The sequence below is a fragment of the Sturnira hondurensis genome, unplaced genomic scaffold (assembly GCF_014824575.4).
Source record: "Sturnira hondurensis isolate 20B ecotype Veracruz unplaced genomic scaffold, ASM1482457v3 Scaffold0013559, whole genome shotgun sequence".
Lineage (NCBI taxonomy): Eukaryota > Metazoa > Chordata > Mammalia > Chiroptera > Phyllostomidae > Sturnira > Sturnira hondurensis.
Genome location: NW_028086190.1, coordinates 5,594,756 through 5,613,221, shown reverse-complemented (window position 1 = coordinate 5,613,221; position 18,466 = coordinate 5,594,756). Strand labels below are relative to the sequence as shown.

At 39.6% G+C, this 18,466-nt stretch overlaps 1 protein-coding gene across 1 annotated transcript in view; it reads right to left on the bottom strand.

The window, feature by feature from the left end:
• Nucleotides 1–18,466, bottom strand: part of TTC39B (tetratricopeptide repeat domain 39B) — a 146,027-nt gene that overhangs the window by 32,914 nt on the left and 94,647 nt on the right. The window contains 3 exon segments of the mRNA XM_037061938.1: nt 9,443–9,507; nt 12,487–12,554; nt 17,839–17,915. Of these exon segments, the coding sequence (XP_036917833.1) occupies nt 9,443–9,507; nt 12,487–12,554; nt 17,839–17,915 (210 nt within the window).

The window sequence follows — 18,466 nt, the reverse complement described above, 5'->3', positions numbered from 1 at the left end:
AATAAACTCAATAGGCAACACCAGCAAATTAGTTAAAAATACAGTTGCACCAATTCATACATTTATATGTATACATGTGGTATACCCACATAATGAAATATTATGCAGCCTTTAAAAGCCATGATGACCTGGCTGGTGTAGGCTCAGTGGATTGAGTGTGGGCCTGCGAACCAGATGATCGCGGTTCGATTCCCAGTCAGGGCATATACCTGGGTTGCAGGCCAGTTCTCGGCAGGGGCCAGTTCCCAGCAGGGGATGCACGAGAAGCAACCATACATTGATATTTCCCTTCCTCTCTCCTTCCCTTCCCCTCTAAAGATAAATAAATAAATATTAAAAAAAAAAGCCATGATGAATTTGCCCCGGCTGGTGTAGCTCAGTGGATTAAGTGCGGGCCTGTGAGCCAAGGTAATGAGGTTCGAGTCCCAGTCAGGGCACATGCCTGAGTTGCAGGCCAGTTCCCCAGTGGGGGATACACGAGAGGCAACCATACATTGATGTTTCTTTCCCTCTCTCCTTCTCTTCCCCTCTAAAGATACATGAATAAAATCTTTTTTAAAAAGCCATGATAAATTTAAAATATTTTATAACCTAAAACTTTCTGATATAAAGTGAAAACAAATATTTTAAAATAATACAAAGCATGTAATTTCATTATATAAAACCTAATTACATATGTTTATATAAATGCATAATAATTCAAATGTCAAAACATCACCACAATGGCAGAGTTCTTTTCTGGTGTTTTTTAAATTTTATTTTTTTAATATTTTATATTATTTATTTTCAGAGAAGAGAAGGAAGGGAGGAAGGAAGAGAGAGAGAGAGAGAACATCAATGTGTGGTTTCCTTCTGGCAAGATCCACACTGGGCCCAACCCTGCAACCCAGGTACATGCCCTGACTGGGAATCGAACCTGCCACCCTTTGGTTGGAAAGCTGGCATTCGATCCTTTCTTAAGATTTTATTTATTTTTAGAGAGAGGGGAAGGGAGGGAGAAAGAGAGGGAGAGAAACATCAGTGTGTAGTTGCCTCTCACACACCCCACAATGGGGATCTAGTCCACCACCCAGGCATGTGCCCTGACTGGGAATCAAACCAGTGACCTTTTGGTTCGCAGGCCAGCACTCAATCCACTGAGCCACACCAGCCAGGGTTATTTTCTATTCTTAATCAAAATGTGTATGTTCTACTTGCTGTAATAAACAATTGTTACAGAATTTTCAAACAAAATGGAGACGGCGTAAGTGTCCCTACAAAACCATCCCACAGAGACACAGTCACTATAACAGCCTAATACATAAACTCCTAGGTGTTTTTATGCTTTATTAAGAAAGCAATCTTTAAAAGACACAAGTGAGACCACAGAGTATATACTGTTCTGTAAGTTATATTAACAACTTACCATGAAAACTACCTTACTCTTTATTTTATTGATTATGCTATTACAGTTGTCCCATTTTCCCTTCTTTGCCCCTCTCCACCCAGTACTCCAAATCCCCTCCAGCAACCCCCCCTTAGTTCATGTCCATGGGTCATATATGTAAATTCTTTGGCTTCTCTGTTTCCTATATCATTCTATTATATCTTAATATCCCGCTGTCTATTCTGTACCTACCAATTTGTACTTCTTAGTCCCTGCACCTTCCCTCCCATTCTCCCCCTCCCCCCAACTCTCCCCCTTCCCCCTACCAGCTGATAATCCTCCAAGTGATCTCCATAACCTATGATTCTGTTTCTGTTCTGCTTGTTTGCTTAGGTTTTTTTTTTTAGATTCAGTTGTTGATAGTTGTGAATTTATTGCCATTTTAATATTCATAGTTTTGATCTTCTTTTTCTTAAGTAAGTTCCTTTAATATTTCATGTAATAATGGCTTAGTGATGATGAACTCCTTTAGCTTCACCTTGTCTGAGAAGCACTTTATCAGTCCTTCCATTCTAAGTGACAGCTTTGCTTGACAGCACAATCTTGGTTGTAGGTCCTTGCTTCTCATCACTTGGAACACTTCTTGCCAGTCCTTCTAGCCTGCAAAGCTTCTTTTGAAAAATTAGCTGATAAGTCTGAAGGGAACTCCTTTGTAGGTAACTCTCTGCTTTTTCCTTGCTGCTTTTAAGATTCTCTCTTTATCTTTAACCTTTAGCATTTTAATTATGATGTGTTTTGATGTGGTCCTCTTTGGATTCAACTTATTTGGGACTCTCTATGCTTTCTGGACTTGTAAGTATATTTCCTTCACCAAGTAGGGAAGTTTTCTTTCATTATTTTTCAAATAAGTTTTCAACTTCTTGCTCTTCCTCTTCTTCTAGCACCCCTGATTCAATGTGTTGGCACATTTGAAGGTGTCCCAGAAACTCTTTAGCCTATCCTTGCTTTTTTGGATTATTTTTTCTTCTTGTTGTTCTGATTGTTTTTTTCTTCCTTATGTTCCAAATCATTGATTCAATTCTCGGCTTCATCCACTCCACTGTTGGTTCACTATAAAGTATTCTTTATTCACTGAGTGTAACCTTCATGTCTTCCTGGGTCTTCTTTATGCTGTTAAAGTACCCAAAGAGTTCCTTGAGCACCCTAATAAATCAGAGTTTTGCACTCTGCATCTGATAGATTTCTCATCTGCATTTTCTAGTTCTTCTGGAGTTTTTTTCCGTTCTTTTGTTGGGGCCATATTTCTTTGTCTCTTCATTTTGGCAGTCTCCCCGTATTTGTTTCTGTGTATTAGGTAGAGCTGCTTTGGCCCTGTCTCAGTAATGCGGCCTCTTGTAAAAAAGCACACTGGTAAGTTGTATGGGGCAGAGTCTTAGGTAATCGCCAGGGTAGGGCAACCTGTGTGAACCAGGTTGATAGAGTCTCAGATACAGTGTTGCCACTCTGTGGCTCCAGGGCGGTGGGGGTGGGGGACTCAGAAAAGGGACAGTGGCCACTGGCTAGCCCCTGGAGTTCTTTCCAGGAGGAAGCTGTTCCCCCACACTCGCCCTGATGCCAGACACTTCAGTTTCTCCCCATTTGCTAGGTGACCTTCCAGCTGCTGTCCCAGTGCTGGCGCCCAAAGGGAGTGAGTCTGTGTAAGTCCTAAGTCCACTGTGGGCCCTTTAAGAAGAGAAGCCTGAGAATCCTGCAGTTTCTTCTGATACCCCAAACCCTACTGGTTTTTACAGCCTGACATTATGGGGACTTATTTTCCCAGCACTGGAACCCTGGGCTGGGGGGTCTGGTGGGTCTGGTGAAGGCTAGGATCCCTGGTTCCTAAGGCATCCCTCCCAATTGTTATCCACCACACATCAGTGTGGGACTGTCCATCCACGTCTCTGCGGTTTCTCTGTCCCCATGTCTCCACCCCTTCTACATGTCTGGATGAATGTGGCTTCTTTAATTCCTCAGTTGTTAAACTTCCATACAACTCAATTTTCTGACAGTTCTGAGTTATAGTTGTTTTGTAGTTTAGTTGTAATTTTTGCTGTGGTTGTGCAAGGAGGTGAGCCATGTTGACCTACACCTCCATGTTGACCAGAAGTCAGCAATCTGAAAGCTACCTTATTCTTTACCAAAGGCATATTATTTCATTCTATAAAATAATTTGTTTAACCAAATTCCTATTATTAAATATTTGTTTTCAAATCCTCCATATTAGAAACCATGCTGCTCAGAGTGTTACTGTACATTCATCAAGTACTTTTCCCACACCTCTTACTATAACTATAGTGATAGTATCCTAGTTACACTCAGGATAAATTCTTAGAAAGTGGGCTTCTGAGATCAAAGGTGATGCATATTCTTAATTTTGATATATACTGCCAGAACTTCTTCCAGAAAAATGTCTCACACTGTCATCTGTCCTCAATCACCGACATCACTTTTCCATTTGTATTTTTTATTATGTGTACTTTGCTATAATGACAATTGAAATGTTTATTTGGTCAAGTCAATCATTTACAATTTGTGATTTTATGTTGTGCTTAAGAAGGCTTCTGAAATTGACATGATGTACTTATGATACGATGCACAGAGGAGGAGTCAACATCCCTTCTCTGGTATTCTTGCCATTGTTACAAAACCTGAATTTAATCATGAAGAAACATTAGATAGGTAGGTCCACACTGAGAGATGTTCGACAAAGTAACTGCCCAGCATTCTTCAAAAAATATCGACATCATGAAAGACAAAGAAAGACTATGGGACTCTTCCAGATTAAAAGAGACTACGGGGACATAACAACTACCTGCAACATCCAGAATCCTGATTTGAATCTGGACCAGAAAAAGGACATTAGTGGGACAGTCCAAGAAAACTAAGTGACGTCAATAGTTAATACTGAGTCAACATTAATTTCTTGATTTTAATAATTATATTGTGGTTCCATAGATTTTTAACATTTATAAATCTGAGTGAAGAATATCTAAAAATTCTTTATAAAAATTCTGAAATTATTTTAAAGCAAAAAAATTTTTTAAATAAAGCAAAAGTTTAGTCTTTGTACTTTAGGGCTATAAAATACTTTTTTGTTCTATTAGTACTCTTATTAAAAATATTCTAACATTAAATTTATATCAACTTATTTTTGTATAATCTTTTTTTCTAAAATGAAGATATTCCCAAAACCATTTATTAAAGTACTCATCTTTCTACACTGTTTGGAAAGAGACCTATGTATATACAGGAATTTAGTATACTGTAGCACACGTAAGTGTGTGCACACACACACACAAAGTATTTGTTTCAAAAGTCTACCTTCCATTCCACTGATGTATGTGCCTGTGCCATTATAACAGTCTTTTAATTTCCTCAAGTTTTTTTTAAAGTTTTGATGAGTAGAAGCAATCAATTCTAACATTCTTTTATATATCCCAAAAATATTTTGAGAGGAAAACTAAACGGCATGTCAGGATCCCCAAATGCAAGCCTCTCCAGGATTTCTGAATGGAATATAATGTCATAAAATCATTTTGTTTAAAAGTATCTCTTAAAGTACTAAATATTAGCTCTGTTTCCACTAATGAAAATCTGCTTCCAATAATGGCAGGGTGGTTTATATTAGGTTAACCCTCCTAATGATAACCCTCCCACAGAATTATTAAACGCTAAAAAAAAATTCAAAATATTTTAAACATATCTACAGGCACTGGGCAGTGGGAAAAAAAAGTAGCCAGAAGCTGGAGAAAGAGTTGACTTTTTTAAAGAAAAGATCACCTGAGTACACTTCATATTTATATGACTAGTTACCTAAAAGTATTCCCCCGTCCACACAATGTGCAGTGCCTAGGACTTATACAGAAAGCCACAGTCTTAATGGTTTAAAAATTAAATTTTCAGGTAGAGGAAAATCACAAAGAGAGAAACACCAAAATCAGCGTTAAAATTTCACTCAAGGACTTCCGCCAGGATGGAGGCATAGGTGGAAACATTGTGCCTTCTCCCACAACCAAGTTTGAATACAACAAAGGTTTGGAGAACAAAAGACACAGCCACAAAACAGAAAATTGAATTATACGGAAGTCCAACAACCACTAACCCTTCAACAGGACGGTAAGAGGGGCGGAGCCAGCAGCGGACCAGGGTCAGGCAGGAAAGATCCCCAGACCTAGGTTTGCAAGTGGCCCGGACCCAGTCAGGGTGTGGGGCAGACTGACCGTGGTGGCACATTCGCACACAGTGAGATGGACCACACAGGCCCCAGGGAGTGAGGGCTGATGGCAGTCGCGTGCAGTGGGGCAAAACACGACGGTGGCAGCTGCCACACCTGTGGGGGCCGCTGGGGGAGGCAGCAGATGGGAGGCCATTGCTTCTCTTTGACCCCGCCCCCACATACAGCGTCACAACCCAGCGACTGAGTTGCCCTGCTCTGGTGAACACCTAGGGCTCCGATCCTGCTACATAACAGGCACAAACAGCCCAAAAGATGGCGCAAGAAGAACTCAAAGTCTCTGAGCCAATAACTCTAAGCGACCAAGAAATTGCCAGCCTCTCAGAAGCACAATTCAGGACACTGTTTATTAGGATGCTCACAGAACTGATTGATTATAGTCACAAATTAGAGGAACATATGAAGGCTAAACTAGTTGAAATGAAGGGAGAAGTCCAGGAAACCAATAGCGATGGAAAGGAAACTGGGACTCAAATCAATGGAATGGACCAGAAGAAAGAACAAGACATCCGACCAGAAAGGAATGAAGAAATGAGAATTCAAAAAAAATGAGGAGAGGCTTAGGAACCTCCAGGACATCTTTAAACGTTCCAACATCCGAATTATAGGGGTACCAGAAGGGGGAAAGAAACAGCCACGAGTGGAAAACATATTTGGAAAAATAATAAAGGAGAACTTCCCCAGTCTGGCAAAGGAAATAGACTTCCAGGAAATCCAGGAAGCTCAGTCCCAAAGAAGTTGGACCCAAGAAGGAACACACCAAGGCACATCATAATTACATTAGCCGAGACTAAAATGAAGGAGAGAATCCTAGAAGCAGCAAGGGATAAGGGGACAGTCACCTACAAAGGAGTACCCATCAGACTGTCAGTGGATTTCTCAAATGAGACCTTACAGGCAAGAAGGGGCTGGAAAGAAGTATACCAAGCCATGAAATCCAAAGACCTACAGCCAAGATTGCTTTATCCAGCAAAACTTTCATTTAGAATGGAAGGACAGATAAAGTGCTTCTCAGATAAGGTCAAGTTCAAGGAGTTCATCATCACCAAGCCTTTATTATATGAAATGTTAAAGGGACTTATATAAGAAAAAGAAGATGAAAAATATTAACAGTGAAAGGACAGCAAACTCACAGTTATTAACAACCACACCTAAAACAAAAGCAAACTAAGCAGACAGCTAGATCAGGAGTAGAACCATAGAAATGAAGAACACATGGAGGGTTAGCAACAGGGGAGTGGGAGGAGGAGAAGGGGGGAGAAGGTACAGAAAATAGCATACAGTGTAGGTAGAAAACAGACAGGGGGGAGGGCAAGAATAGTGGGGGAAATATAGAATCTAAAGAACTTGAGACACGAGGTTACAAACTAAGGAGGGGAGAATGGTGGGGGAGGGAGTGTGCGGGTGGAGAGGAATGAAGGGGGGAATAGAACAACTGTAATGGTATAATCAATAAAATATATTTAAAAAAATAAACAGAAAATAAATAAAAAACATTTTTCACTCAAATTCTTGGCTGACCCATGAACTATGAGCACTTGAGAAGACTCCAAAGAAAAGCAAATGCAAGACAGAAAAAACAATGTAACCAAGATTTCAGATGCTGCCTACCACCAGAGAGTAAGAGTCTGCAGTCTGTCTAGACAAGTTAAATGCTTCCCAGAATGAAAATCAGCACACGTCTTAGAAACATAACAGAACCCAAAGTCCCTACAATGTATCAATATCTAGTATACAATTAAAAAATTGACATGACAAAAGAAAAACATGACATATAGTCAAGAGAAAAAGCAGGCAATAGAAACAAACCCCATGATGACCCAGAAGTTGAAAGAATATCCAATCAGGAGAAAATAAATTTTTTGAATGAGCAGCACCTACGTGACCTATTAAACAAAATCAGGCTAACATGTAATTGCAGTCTCAGAAGGAGAAGTGTAAGAATGGAGCAGAAAATAATACTTGAAGAAATACTGGCCACAAATTTATCAAAACCACACTTAAGCACTTCATGGTCAAATTGCTGACAGCCAATGATATAAAAAAGTATTTGAAGCAGCCAGACAGGGAAATAATAATACAAATAAGAACTGATTTCTAATCAGAAGCAATAGAGGCCATAACATAATACAATGGATTGACAGTTTTAAGGAGTGAAAAAAAGAAAAAATCCTTGTAACTCAGAATACTATATTGACCAAAAAAAAAAAAGCCTTCAAATATGAAGGTAAAGATAGTATTTTCAAATAAAAGAAACAAAGAGAACTGTTTCTGAAGGCCGACACACACTACTAGAAATACTGAAATTCTTCAGTCTGAAAGTATACAGAAATGAAGAACAAGAAAAATGGTAGATAGATGGATACATAAAGAAGACACTGTAATATAAGACTTTTTAAACCAAAAATTTGGTACCACGTTGTGGGGTTTTAAATATACATATGTGTATTGTCATAAGAATAGTAAAGAAGACAAGTGGTAAGTGAAATTATACTTCCGCAAACTTCTCATATTTTATGTGCAATGGTGCAACATTAACTCTAAGTTGACAGTGATAAGCAGTCTATTGTAATCCCTACAGCAACCATCAAAAAATTAAAGATTGCTATAGCTAAGAAAATAGAGAGATTGTAACTGAAATAGAAATACATATGTATGTATGCATATATTTTTAATTTATTAAAGCAAAACAAGGCGAGAAACAAACAAATCAAAGAGAATAATTAAAAGTGTAGTCACAAGTGCAAACGTAGTGTCATACTGAATAAAAACGCAGAACACAACTATGTACATCTATGAGAAATGCAATTTAAATATAAAAAGATAGGTTTAAAGTAAAAGAATATATGCAAGCAAACACTAATCACTGAAAAAGCATGAATAGATGTATTAATATCAGACAACACAGATTTCAAGATAAGGAATATTATAAGGATCTAAATAGGAACATTTCATAATCATAAAAATGTTAATTCATTAGAAAGATTAAATAAAATATATATAAGCCTAAAAACAGAGGTTCTAAATACATAAAGCAAATACTGATGTAACTAAAGATTCTGGAGAAATAAATGACTCCAGAATCAAAGCTGGAGATTTTTAACATTGTGAGTAAATGATAAAACCTCTAGATAAAAATCAGAAAGGATATAAAAGATATGAACAACACCATTTTCCACCTTAACTGAACGTTTGAATCACTGCGGAAAATTGTACTGGACAATGCTACTCCAGAGGCTAAACCAAAGACATACCTGTGATTTTATTTTTTTTTAAATTTTATTTACTTATCTTTAGAGAGGAAGGGAAGGAGAGAAGGAAAGAAGTATCATTGTATGGTTGCCTCTCATGAGTCCCCTGCTGGGAACTGTCCTGCAACCCAGGCATGTGCCCTGACTGGGAATCGAACCTCGATCGTGTTGTTTGCAGGCCCGCACTTAATCCACTGAGCTACACCAGCCAGGGCTGTGATTTTAAATTTACATATTATTTTCAGAAGAGAGATACTAAGTTTAGCTAATCATATACTGTCAGCCAGATATTTTTCAGCTACTTTCCTTTAAAATTACATTTAAACTTAAATTCTGTTGTCCTATAGCATTGGATACATACTCAGTAAGCCAAAAATCAAGTGCATTTTTACCAACACCGAATATAAAAAACCTAGTCATACTTAATGAGAATTCTGAAATATGAAATGGTATATAGTACAGGAATTCTTTAAAAACCCATGACTCTGATCAACAAGGAACCAACTTCCACTTATAAGATTTTAAAAGCCCATATCTTAACTTTTAACTTACTTATATATTTGGTAACTCGTTCTAATTTTGAGTCCACCTTTGATGAAGTTGATCATATTTTCATCCTGAAAACAATTCAATTAAATAATTAGATCATTCAGTAAGAGATCCTTAAAACTTTCCCCATAGCTATGTAAGTTGTGTGATTAGAACAAGATTCAATCTTTTGAGGGCATAATTTCTTAATTAAAACATTCTTGCCTTACATTTTAAAAGTTTTTTGTCATTTTTCTTTGAAGTTAGAGGACAACAAAAAGTAAACATTTTTAAAATCCTCAAATTACTTTAAGGAAGGAATTTAAAAAAGAATCCTCACCAATTAATTAGGGGCCACGTAAGTTAGTCCAAAGCTACTTTAATGAGCATCCTCACCTACTGATGAGGTTCAACAGAATCTAAAATGGTTGTGACTTTAAGACTATGCTCCTAAGGCCTAACTTTCCTGTTCCTTCCAGTCATACTCCAGTAAATGGGATTATAGTTCTTTTTTTCCCAGGATTTTAGCAGGCAGAGTCTATTTAACATTGTGAATGTCATTGATATGCAATCCCAGATTAAAATAACTGTTCTGGGTTCTAAAAATTGTTGTTATGAATATGACAACACTTCTCCTTGCCTAATGGCCATCAACCACGGCATGGAGGCAGGTGGCCTAGATGAGTGCTACTTTCACGTTAGCACTCTGGGGTCCCGAACTGTCTCTTAACAAAGTACATCAAGTAGCTGCTTAAAGGAAGTCGCTACAGAGGGGGGCAAAAGAAGGTCTAGAGTTGTTTGTACAGAAAACAATACAATAGTTCATAACTACTAATACAAGAATAAACTGTTTCACGTATTCGTAACTGTACACCTATTTTTGCTTCACCCTATACAACAGACAATGCAAATGGAGATGGCGCCATGGTTCACATTTCCAAGGATACTTTTCTAATCTCTCAATATCAGAAAGTTGCTTTGGTATTTATTTCCTATGCACTTGAATTTCCTTTGGAAGCAAAAGAAAAACTGATTTTCGTTTGCAAATTTCACTAATTACTTAAATGTTTAACATTTCAATTATTAAAAGAATCAATAAATACAAAATTCACTATGCAATTTAAATTTTTATCTTCATATTTTAAGGAATTTTATGGTTGCACCAGTTGCAATAATGGCCAGGAAAGAACTTTTAAATTAGATTAAAATATGCCTCAAATAAGAATATCTTATTTCATGGTTCACCAAACACTGGCACCTGATTGCAAATTAGAGGAAAGCAATGCAGTGCACAAAGGAGTGGAGGAATGCACATAGATGGACACGTGCACAGCAGGATGCCATGAGAGCACAAAGGTGGGAGAGCTAGGGAAACATGAAGAATCACAAAAGCATCCTGGAGTATCAGTGCTTTAAGCACACACACATCAAAAAAAATTAGGGAGTGGACGGGTGAAGAAAGGCAAAGCAGCTGTAAACTCTGCAAGCAAAGGAAAACAGGTGGGAAGACCAGGAAGCATTACAGATCATGGTGTGCTTGGCTCTCTGTGTTGTGTAACTCAGCACTGCTGCACAAACCTACAGCAAAGAAGGGAATGACTAAGGAGTAAGAAAGCCACCTCCAACCATGCTGCTCGAGTATGCAACACACCTGCCATCTGTGGACATCGGTGAGGGGGGAGGAGGGAATTTCGGGGGAGATACCAGTTTAGTTGAAAAGCTTCCCCCACTTCTAATACAGAACCATGGCTATAGTCCATGAGAGCTACTAAATGCTGAAGCAGAGAAATGACAAGGTGAGGTTGTCATCTTTGAGAGGGTGTTCATTTGCACAATGGAAAATGAGCTGGAGGTAAGAGAAATTAGAGACAGATGTTAAAATCCATTGGGTCCTATGCAGCCTGGAGAAGAGCTGTGAGGACAAGTGCAGTCATAAGAGGAAGAGATGGAGCTGCTAAATCTTCAAAAGGTAATGGAAGCATGAACATGAAGCTGATTGGCTGTGGAGGAATGAGGAAGAGGAGAGCCATGGATATCTCCCAGATCTTTCATTACAAGGCCCCAAGCATAAAATTAGCCTTCAAACCACAGATTTGGTCAAATCCCTATTTGGAAAACACATGAGAAAAAACTGAAGGCCTCCATGACTAACATGTTTACTGAGGCAGTAAGATTTGTTTTCAATCAGCCTTCCTAATATGTTGAGTTTTAGGAAACAGGGTCGTAGACCAGATTGATTCGATTTTACTACACTAAAACCCAACCTAAGAGGTCAACCCCCAGAAAAAGAGAAAAACATCCCTCCAAACAATGTGAAACATTGAGATCGAGGAAGATTTTCCAGTTGGATTTCTGCCCCTTACAATCTCCACCCCATGCCGCCCCACTGTATCCATCACGGCCACCCATGCAGCCATGATGTTAAAATCCATGCTTTTTGGAAGCGTTGCAAGACACAATAACAGGCAAGGTACTGCTGTAACAGCTCCTAGAGGTGAAATTAAAATGCCCCATAAGAAAAGAATTCATGGTTTCTTAGTGACTTTTTACAAATGCTCACCCACAGGAAGAACTAAAAGCAAGACAAGGGAATAAGAATAGGAGGAGGGAAAAAAATAAAATCTGAAGTGTATGTGAAAAGCGTGGCTCCCTATGCATGCATAACTGAGCTTTGTTGAAGCATCTGGTGAAAGAAGGAAATGGCCAAGGAAGCCTCCTCTGCTGCTGTGTGCAGCCCTCAGCCAATGACAGCAAGCACAGAGAGAGAGCAGCTCAGTTTTCATACAGAGGAGCACCCTGAAGTTAGCCGTGGTACCTGCAAGACAGTTTCTTTAAAAGGCAGTGGTTCCAATAACTGAAGTTTGAAACAGACCCTAAGAACATCTGCATAGAAATCAAGCTCCCTAGACTCTTTTTTTTCAGCCCAAGTTTATCAGAATAACAAATATCTTTCATTGCAACTCTAAGTCAAAAGAACTGAAACACTGACATAGAAAGAGCCACAGTTTTTCTACGGAGTATTGGCAGGCCGCCCCAGCAATACCAGTTCTAAGGTAAAGGTTCATTACCTGCACAAACGTGAGTGCTGCTTTCTGTAGGAGACACTCGGCATAACAGATTTCGGCATGCATTTCCTCTATTAAAAACAAATAAGATCATATTTAGGAAAATCCCATGTCCACGGCGATGTCCAGAAAAGACTGGTAGATAAAATTAGCCCAAGAGAGACACAAAAACCTAGATTGCTCTGATGTTTCCATAAAAGTGGAATGACTACCTCTCAAGTGTCTCAGCAAGATTTTTCCGGAACATGCAAAATGGTTCAGGAAAGTCATCTTATGGTCCAATTCAAATGTAACAGCAAGGTGCTGAGCAGTTGGTGACAGAGACTCAAACTCAGCTCACAAGAGGATACCAAAATTTAAAAGCATTTTTTTAAAAGAAAACCACTTATTTTTTAACAGTAATGTACAAATCAACAGTTACAAAGACTGAAAAAACTAACTTAAATTTGTGAATTCTGGCTTCTAAAATATGAAGGTATGGGAATCATGGCAATGATTAGACACATTATTAACATGCAGAAAAAACAGCAATTCTCTAGAGTTCAGTGAAAAAGAATGGTCCTGAATGCACAAGTCAGGGCTCCTCACACAAGAAAGAAGATGTGCAAAGCACATGAGCACAGTTTTAGGCTGTTTTCATGGCTGAGGTACCTAGCTACGGGGCAGAGCCCTGACCTCCATAGAGTACTGTATACCCCAGGGACACGTGGAGCACCTCCAAACACAAGACCAATCTCCCTGAACAATCCATTATACTAGCAGAGATAGGGAAGAAGGGGGAACCTTTGCCTTTTTGCATTAAAACATCAGAAGATACCTGTATTATCATTAGAAACAAACTGGTGTTTTATTTGAGTAAATGAGCTTTGGGTATTAGACAGCCTGGGTTGGAGAAAAGGCTCCGCCAAGCACTTAGCTATAGGAAAGCTACCCTACCCATCTCTGCTGGTTTCCTCACTTCCAAAGACTGGCTGCAACGCTTCTGACTACTTTACACTGAAGAACCTACTGAGGAGGTGCTGCACGTAGAGCTCACTAGTCAGAGAAGCAGTTGAGACACGCTAGCAACTTTCACTAAGGTTACAGCTGTGGGTCCAGGTGGTGCTTTTTTTGGTAGAAGCTCAGAAAGCAGAATTTTTTTGTTACTTAACTGAAAATTAGGGTATTTCTTTGCTAGTGGAAACACTGTTGAATCAAACTAGATGAGAACTCATGCTTTCTTTCATTTCACACACCTCCCCCACACACACATACACACACATGCACACACATCACTGGTTCTCACATATTGGTTCAACTTCCTCTTACCCTCCTATTGCACCTACTCAATTGACAAAAGAGCCACTATGCAGCTAAGCTCCTCCGAGAGCACGCACACCAATGGGGCCACACCTCAGGAATGATGGCCTCTGCTCACTCTGGTGGCATCAACAGGGTCTCAGTCCTTCCAAAAACCTCACCTCAAAGCGTGCTCTTGGATCTTCTCAGGGTATTCAGTGGGATAAAAACTGGTAACTCCTGCACAGGGTCACCTGAATATCCTCTTCCTAAGTACGTTTGGAACGAGTGGGCATTGTTAGGAATTATTCACTTTGAAAGCCTGCTCAGGCACACAGGTTGCTGGCTTGGGGCAGGTGCCGAGGGGTGCACTGCTGCTGGGACAGGGCCAGGCCGGCCCAGCTTGGAGCAAGGAAAGCGCAGATCACCTGCGGATGTGCCTTGGGCTGAACGAAGCACAAGGTGTAAAGGGAGGAGTGGCCAGTGAGCCTGGAAATGTAGGCCGGGGCTAAACTGTGGACATCTTTGAATGTCAGAGTCTGGGCTCGATTCAGTAGGCGAGGGTGAGTCCTTGTAGAGATCTGAGCAAAAGGCTGATGGGCAATAAAGGGTGTAAGAGCAGCTAAAGGGTGTAAAAGCAGAATGCAGAGGTAAAGATAAGAAAGTTTGAACTCTATATACCTAATGCATATATTCTTCCTATTAAAGCTCTCTCACAACTTAAGCACTGTATATAAATATCTGTCCTTAAAGGTAATTTGAAAGCCTTTAGGCACTATGCCATAATGGGTATGTTCCATGTTAAACCCATGAAAAGTTTAATTAAATATGTTCACCCTGGCACACAACCAGCCATTTGAGGATGTCAGTGAAAATTACCAAAGGAAAAACAAATCATATACTAAAGCTACAATGTCTTGACATGTTCCCTTGAATACAAAGTCTGTTTGGGTTACAGTGGCAGCTGAATTTATTAGGAATAAAACGCAACTTAATTTATAAAAGTCTTATTTCCTCACAATTTCTTAGTTCACTAAAGGAAATATCTTCGTTTTGCGCTGAAATGTTAGCTAAGCATGCCTTTAGATAAAAAAGTCTATATAAACCTATATTTCAGAATAGGCCACAGTCACAAGCTAATTTATTTTTATTATTTGTAATTAACTTTATTTCTAGAGTAGTGTTAGGCTCACAGCAAAATTGAGTGCATGCTACAGAGATTTCCCACACACCCTCTACCCCACACATGCCACATCAGCACCGCCCACTAATCAACATTTGTGATAATTTGTTACCATTGGTGAACCTCCACTGACATCATAATCATCCAAAGTCCACAGTTTACACTGGGTTTCACGGGTGGTGCCACACATTCTCTGTTTGGACAAATGTACAGTGACATGTCTCCACTACCGCGGCATCACACAGAGTACGCACTGCTCTCAATCCCCTCCATGCCGTCTACCTGTTCATCCCCCACCCGATCCCCTGGCAACCCTGATCTTTTTATTGCCACCAGTTTTGCCTTTTCCAGATGTCATATACTTAGAAACATAAAGCATGTAGCCTTTTCACATTGGTGTCTTCCACTTAGCAACGTGCATATGAGGTTCCTCCATGTCTTGCCCAGGCCTGAGAGCTCTTTTTTTAGGGCTAAATAATATTCCATTGTCTGGATGTGTATTTATCTACTCACCTACTAGAGGACATCTTGGATGCTTACAAGTTTTGGCATTTATGAATAAAGCTGCTATAAATATTCATCGGCAGGTTTTTCTATGGACATAAGTTCCATTCTTTGAGTAAGTATTGAGGGGAGCGGTTACTGCACTGTATGTTTCATAAGAGACTGTCAAACCGCCTCCCCAAGTGGCTGCACCGTTTTGCATCCCCACCAGCCATGAAGGGGAGTTCCCGCTGTCCCACCACGCCCGCCTGCCAACATTTCCTGTGGTCAGAGGTCCAGATTTTGGACATTCTAACAGGTATGCAGTAGGATCTCATTGTTTTTTTTTAATATGTAGACTACTGTAATTTTCTACCTACTCCAGATTTTTCAAACTGCCATGTCCAAAGACATAATAAAGATAGAGACACAGTACCATCTATTTTCAAGATGTCTAATAGAAACAATTCAACATTTCCTTCATCCATATATGACACAGTCTGTGCCCTATTCTACATGCCTACAGGAGAAAGCTCAGGGTACAGCGGAACGAACCATAGCTTAGGGAAAGGCAGGTCAGGTTTGAGCCCTGCTCTGCTAGGCATGTCATCATGGGCCATGTGCTTAATCTTCTGAACATTAGTTCCTAGTCCACAAAAAGGAGACTACACAGACTCAACTGAATAATGTTAAGCAAAGCATCAAGAACAATGTCTGACACACAGACACAATGGGGCATTATCACTACTACTTTTAAAATTAGTATTATTATTAATACTTACATTAAAAATTCCATGTTATTGTTCCCAAAACTAAGGTAAAGAAATCTCAAGTGCAAGCCTTCACATTGCAAAGAAAAAGGAAAGGAGGAGGTAATACGCTACTAGAGGGAAACCACACAGAGAAAAACAGAAAGAAGACTATAAATAAAAAAGTCAAATTTCTTCGGAGCCCATTTAATTTCCCACAGACTTACTTTAGTAAACTCCGGACTACTGGGGCCAATTTACATCAATGGCCCAAAATTGAACAATATGAAGATATATTCTACCCCAAATCAAAGGGATAAAGAAAATTCTTATGGGTTCTTACAGGTCATTTTCTGGAGAAGAAGATGGGCATCAGCTGCCTGGAGTGACCCATGGCATGCCATTCTGTTCTATGCTGGTTCAAGGGCACCATCACAGCCTCTGGAACAAGCCCCATAGTCTTCTGCTGTAATCAGTGCCCTAGACTCACATCATGCAAATGTTCCCAAGTTCCTCTAGCAAAAGAAAACTTCATAATAAAAGACGTTCAGAAGTGAGCCTGGCACACCCCTGAAGACCAAGAATGACTCTGCCAGCAGCATCCAGCCTTGTGCCTGCCTTGCTCAGCCAGGTTTTGTGTTACCTCTTCCAGACGGCAACTTCAACAAGGACAACACATGCACAGATGCTCCTTGGATGGCAGAAGCTTTGTTCTAGCATGGCCTTATCTGAAGACCATATTTCCCCTTCTGCAGGATATCTGGATAATCAATTCTGACTGGCGTGCAACACTTATCAAACAGAACTGATAGTGGAATTTCTGCCCTGATCTCAGTGGGAACAGGCAGCAACTGACAGCAAAGTCACTCCCTCCCCCATCCATCTGACTGAGGCGCGGCAGCCATTCCTGGATTCTTGAATATGTCCTGAATGTCCACAAACCAAACATTTTCCAGACTGTGAAACATTATCAATGTTTTTTAGGGTATCAAAATTACTTTTACCTTGAAAAAAGCTTTTAATAGCTTGTTGAGAAATAGCAGCATTCGTACACAGATGGTAAGAATATAAACTGACCTAACTCTAGAGAAAATATAGGCAGCACCTATAAATATTACCAATTTTCAAATCCTAAGTCGCAGTAACTCCACTTTTAGGACTCTGTCCTCTGAAATACTTACAAAAAATGCATGAAGACAGAGGTACAAGATTAATAGGAAGCATTATTTATAATAGTGAAAAAGTAAAAGCAATGCAAATGTCCTTCAACAGAGAAAAAGCAAGTAATTTATGGTACCCCATTCTATGGAATACTAACTACTACCAGAGCTACCACATGGAATGAAGTACAAGTAATATGTACTGCCATGGGGAAACAATGGTAATATCAAAAAAATCATGTTGTAGAAAAATATATATAATGTGATTCTATGATTGCAAAAGGGAACGACTCACGAACAACTACAAAAACCCCATGTGTACCTTATGTGTATATGTTTACATATGTACACAGAAAAGTCTGCAAGGCTCCAAAACCTACCATTACCAATGGTTACTTCTGGAGGGTATGATGGGAAAGAGAAAGACATTCCACTGACTTTATACGGTACACTTAAGTATTGAATTTAAGACAGGAAAAATAACCTTTTAAATGACTCTTACCTTCAGTCATCTGTTCCAATGATCCTCTAGAAAGAAAACTTGAGAAAGATTCTACAACTGTGCATTTTTTCCTATATCTGCATAGAATCAGCAGAAGGGAAGGAAATAGAAAGAAAAATAACAATAAATTAGCCTGAGCTCATTTTCATTCAACAGTCACCTCAGGCACAATCACACCAAAGAGTCACCACGACAGAGCTCAGCACTGAAGTCTGCAGGGCAAGGCCCACCCCCTTGAGCCCTGAATCCCCATCTCCCAGCACTGGGCTGCCTTGCTCTGGGCGCTCAGCCCCTGCTCACCGAACACATGAGCGGAAAACCCAACCAAAACAGTGAACACCAACCCTGCCCAGCACCTTCCCTGATTTCTATGGCTGAGAGCAGTGTTTCCAAGGTAAAATTCATCACAGGTAAAGAATGAAACTCAGAGTTCAATAGTTGAAAGTTTTCTTCATATGGGGGCTTGCTACATGATTACATGAGTACATAATTCCACAGTATTAAAATTCACCAATACCAGCTAACAGCTTTTGCTTGAGTCTTCCCAAGCACACAGAGCAAAAATTAAATGTGAAAATCTAGTTCATTTTCACCAACAAAGTATTGAACTACATTCTTTTTAAACAAA